Source organism: Oratosquilla oratoria, chromosome 19 (genome assembly GCF_046742065.1).
Source record: "Oratosquilla oratoria isolate Oo_2021 chromosome 19, ASM4674206v1, whole genome shotgun sequence".
NCBI classification, from domain to species: domain Eukaryota; kingdom Metazoa; phylum Arthropoda; class Malacostraca; order Stomatopoda; family Squillidae; genus Oratosquilla; species Oratosquilla oratoria.
The window spans coordinates 13,687,813-13,692,812 of record NC_134795.1 but is presented as its reverse complement, the minus strand read 5'-3'; the positions used below and the strand labels follow the sequence as shown (position 1 = coordinate 13,692,812).

The 5,000-nt window shown below is 39.1% G+C and overlaps 1 protein-coding gene across 1 annotated transcript in view; it reads left to right on the top strand.

Annotated features, from left to right (window-relative positions):
- LOC143035551 (lachesin-like) overlaps nucleotides 1–5,000 on the top strand; it is an 862,132-nt gene that overhangs the window by 810,120 nt on the left and 47,012 nt on the right. Inside the window, exon 8 of the mRNA XM_076202417.1 lies at nucleotides 1,456–1,774. Within this exon, the coding sequence (XP_076058532.1) occupies nucleotides 1,456–1,774 (319 nt within the window). The remainder of the gene's footprint in view (nucleotides 1–1,455; nucleotides 1,775–5,000) is intronic.

Genomic DNA, 5,000 nt, shown 5'->3' with positions numbered 1-5,000 from the left:
AAGCGCCATAGGACATGTTGTAAATGTATTGAATAAGAAAAAGTCTTTTGAGAGTGATCAAATGCATTTACATGTGTGAGGCTCGTAAATGGTGCAAGTGAATGATATGAGGCGAAATTAGGATCATGTCAGGAATGTGTGATATCGCTATGGCTGGTGTTACACGGAAGTAAATGCGAAAGTACTTGGTAAAGGTTTGGATTTAGTGATGAGAATTAAAGGATATGGAAGTTATATTTTGTTTTCTTTTTTATAATGAAATTGGAATTCTGACTGGTTATGACAAAAGACATGGTATATGGTTACTGAGTTCAGCAGTATGCGTGAGGGGGTTGAATTACAAGTGAATGTGGGTAAAGGTAAACCTACGTGATGTTCAAAGATTAGTGATGGTTTGCAGGCTGATTGCGAATGAGAGGAGTAAGGTGGTTGAGTATATAAAGAATTTCAGCTATCTGGGGTCACACGTAGCAGTGGACGAGGTGTTCACTTACAGAAGTAAAGAATCAAATCATTGCCCGGGTGGTGAGAAAAACGTGATGAGTTAAAGGCATTTGGTAATGAATACAAAGTAAGGGTGTATGGACAGTGGAAGTGATTGTGACCATAGTACTGTACGAAACAGAGACTTGGAATGTAAGAAAGAATGAAGGTATAGACTAAATTTGTTTGAGAAGAGCTTTTTGAAAAGTATGATGTTTCAAGAATGAGTAGAATGAGAAATAAGGAGGTCAGGCAAAGAACGGCGGTGGAATTAAAACTGTTGGATAGAATATATCAGAGAGTGTTGAGGTGGTTTGGGCATATGAGAAGAATGAATGAGGACCTTTGGGCAAAGAAATTGTGGAAATTTGAAATAAATGGAATAGTTATGAGAAAAATTGCTGAAATAAAATGAAGAGGCTGTATGAAAGATACTTTTGATGCAGATTACCAAGGGAAAGAGTGTAAGAGCCAGGAACGTATGGAAAGGCATTGTAAATGAACGAATAAATGACGTTGTCCAAAGAGATGCTTTCCAAGTCTGCTCCGGAGATGAGTGAATGAAAGAACATAAGAACATAAGAATGAAGGAGACTGCAAGAGACCATAAGGCCTACACTAGGCATTATGGTCTCCTGGGAGAGGAGAGGGAGAGGGCTTTTTACCGTTAGGTAAAACTGTGGGGGTACACGGACTTCGGTTAGCAAGCCCCGTCGTGAAGAAGCTGTCCCTTACAGAATTATGTTTGACCCGAACAGTATGACGTTGATTTAGCGTAGAAGGAAGGGTGACCCTTTATCCTGATGATGATGAAATGAGAAGGATGGGTGATTAGGTCTTCTGGTAGAGGTATAGGCTTTATTTCACCTATCCCATTTATAAGGATGATTGTTGCTTGGGTGAATAAATCATGTTGATACACTGAATGGTTCGTGAGCATAGAATTTAAAGTCCTTTTTCTCACAAATACAGTGTCAGACTACGTGGGCGCTACCCTCCTGTTGGAAGACGCGGGCGTGGCTACGGCGGGCGGCTACCTCTGCATCGCCTCCAACGGTCACCCGCCCTCGGTCAGTCGTCGTATAGTCGTCCACGTTCGACACCCGCCGATTATCGGAGGAGCCTCGCCCGAACTCAAAGCCGCCAGGGGTTCCTCCGTCATGCTCAGGTGTCGCTTCTCGGCCTTTCCGTACCCGGACCTGGCGTGGCTTAGAGACAATCACCTGGGCCCACAACGCCTCAGGCACGAATACTTCACTGTGACGCGAATTCGGAACGACGAGAGATACACGTGAGTACACACAAAGAGGGAGAGAAGGGAAAGACAAAGGGATAGATAGTGCAGCAAGCCGAGCGAGCTGTTACAATTTCCGAACCGATTTTTCCACTGTGTTGAATAAGATGATCTGAGGTAACCGGGACAAAATGTTTAAAAGTAACGAGTTCATCGTATGGGAAGTTGCCATAACAAAGGAATTGAGACGAGGTACATTGTCATTTACTTTACTGATACGTTTGTGACTATTTTGTCTTAACTGATAAGGAACAGTTTTGTTAACTTCACCGCAACAATATCCTTTTGCAGATTTTTTCTGGGTTAACAAAAAATCAAACCAGTTGAATGGTTAATTTAGAACATAGATATAGTTCTGATCTTATGAGAATCCATTTTATGCTAAGATCATCCGTCAGGTGAATAAACTCTTCCAATATTACTTAGATTTTTTTTAGCTCATTATAGATTTGAAGGGCTTAAAAACATTTATTACTATTATCATTTACTCCATTTATTTGTTTATGTGTTTACTAGTTTTTTCTATATATCTATTTTTCTGCTTTTTTCAAATTTGAATTTTTTATTTGTCTTTTTACTTATTTGTTTGTTTGGTTATTTCTTTAATTATTTGATTTTATCAATTTGATTATTTTGTTTTACTTTATTTCCCTATTCGTTCTATCTTAACTATTTGTTCATTCGTCTATTTATTCGTCTATTTATTAATTTACTAATTTGTATAGTACTGTGCTATTTGTGTACATAAGTAAAGCTCACTCAGGATGGAAGCATGTAAGTAGTTCATGGCTCTTGAACAATGAATGAGTTGAGTAACAAGAAATGCATTTGTCAAGCATGCTTCAGAATATAACAACAGCGGTCCTCTGAACAGTAATGAGAGAAAGGTAAGAAGAAGGGAAGGTGAAGGAGGATGAGAGAATGGAAGAAAATGGAAAAGGAGGGAAAAAGGAATTGGAAGGATGGATGGATCTAAAGAGTGAGTAGGATGGTAATGAGGAAGTAAAGTAGAATGAATAAAAATTTACAAAGGTAAAGAGAATTTTTAACTAAATGTAATGGTAGAAAACAATGAACGCTGTGTTGCAGTAATTCACTTTCGTTTTTATCTAAAATAATTTAGCTATAACAGTTGCCTCAAGTTTCATTGGAAACCCACAGCCACACAGTAACATCATATAAATCTCTTTGGGATGAGACTTTGGATGTATGTATTGCATTCGTGTTTACATGTCACCGGTTTTTAGTAGACATGGATGATGTCGATGATTAGAAGAAAGTTGCCTTAAGAACATAAGAATGAAGGAGACTGCAAGAGACCATAAGGCCTATACTAGGCAGCTCCGTAGCCATCACCACCTGTCATCCCATCCATAAAGTTGTCTAATCGTTTCTTAAAACAACTGATAGTTTCAACGCTTACTACATGGTTACTAAGTTTATTCCATTCGTCGACCACCCTTTTAGTTAACCAATTCTTGCCTATTTCCTTTTTAGATCTAAATTTGTCCAGTTTATAACCATTACTGCGAGTCCTGCCCTGTTGTTTTAATATGATGACCTTGTTTATATCACCCTTGTTAAAGCCTTGGACAGGGATCGTTGCCGGAGGTTGATTCTATGAGTGGCGTGGGGTCGGAGACCCGACCACCACCGGAATAATTAAGTGGCTTATAAAAGCAAGAGACGGAGGGCACTCCTCATGTGATAACGTGGAGAAATCACAGTCGGAATTGATAGAGATCTTGTGTTTGGTTTGGAGACCGGGCGTCGTTCCATAGAGACTCCAAATCTAGATGCAGGTGAGGACGTTGACAGGTTTTAAAGATGACCGTTGGGACGATGATGTTCTCTGATATCCATCTTGCAGAACCACCAGTAACAGGTACAGTACCTACCATTGGTTCCATCTAATGTTGACAAGAAGGGAAATGAAGACAAGGGGCAAAGTACAAGATGCATACATCATATTCATCACTTTCATTAACATTATATTTATAACATTGTATGGAACAGAGACTTGAAATTCAAGGAAGACAGAGGGGGGGGGGAAATTAACGTGTTAAAAGAATACGAAAACGTATGAATGTATATATGAAATAGATGAACAAAATGTATAAAAAATTACGCTGGGGTTACGAGAATGGGTAGGATAAGAAATGAGAACGTGAAGCAGAGACAGGTATGATGAGAGAATATCGAAAATGATATGGATGTGTCGGATGATGTTTGGGGGGAGGGGGGATTGAGTAAAAGGGGAATATCTACTGTGCAGGGAAGGGAGAGAGTAGGAGATAGGCGTGAGTGTAGAGTGGTTGCGAATGGATTCTGGTGCGACCCGAAGGGATTTCTCCTTGTCTTCCTAAATTACTTTTGAATGGACGAGAAGAGAGGGTCGTCATGTAATGAAGCGGTGGGGATAAACAAGCATCGGCTGTCGGGCCCTGCTGTGGAGGTACTGTGTCTTGCTGCATTGCTTGTAGCCGAGGCAGTAGGTAGGGAACAGAGATGACCCTTGATACATAAAGAACTAAGATAAAGAAGAAAACAAATGGGTGGCCAACCCCCTTAAAAGGTGGAAGAAGCCCTTTGGTGCATGTATCCTGTCATTATTACCATTATATTTTGGAATATAGAAAAACTTAACCAGGAACGTAAGTGGTCATAATCAAATACAAAATAAGGAGATTTGTAAAATTAACAATCCATTGCCTAAGATTTCTCTTGCAAGAGACGCACGTCTCTTAGAACTAAAGTAAATGCAAATGAGGTTGATTAGTCAGATAAAGAAGATGAGGCAAAATTGGTCGAGGGTAAATAGTAATATTTTAGGAATCTAACGATCTATGAACAAACAGGGAGTTAGATGAAAGAACAAATAATGGTAACAGTTATAATAAGGAAATAAAAGAGGATAGAAAAAATGTGACAAAACATAGAAAACAGAAGAAGTGTGTTTTAAAAAGAATGCGAAAAATACCTATCATAAGAAACTAGAAAGGATATGTAGAAAAGTTATGTAAGATAAGAAATACTATAGTGAGTTATGGAAATACTGTATGTAGGAAAGGAAAGGAGTTTTATAGGACTGAAGAGGAGATACAGACAGGAACCGTAGTTATAAAATGCTTAATGGAATTTGAAGGCAAGAAAGGGAACAGAGAAGTTGAAAAGAGAAGGGGAAAAGTTTTAGATGGAAGAGTAAGCAGGAGGGAAGAGGAGA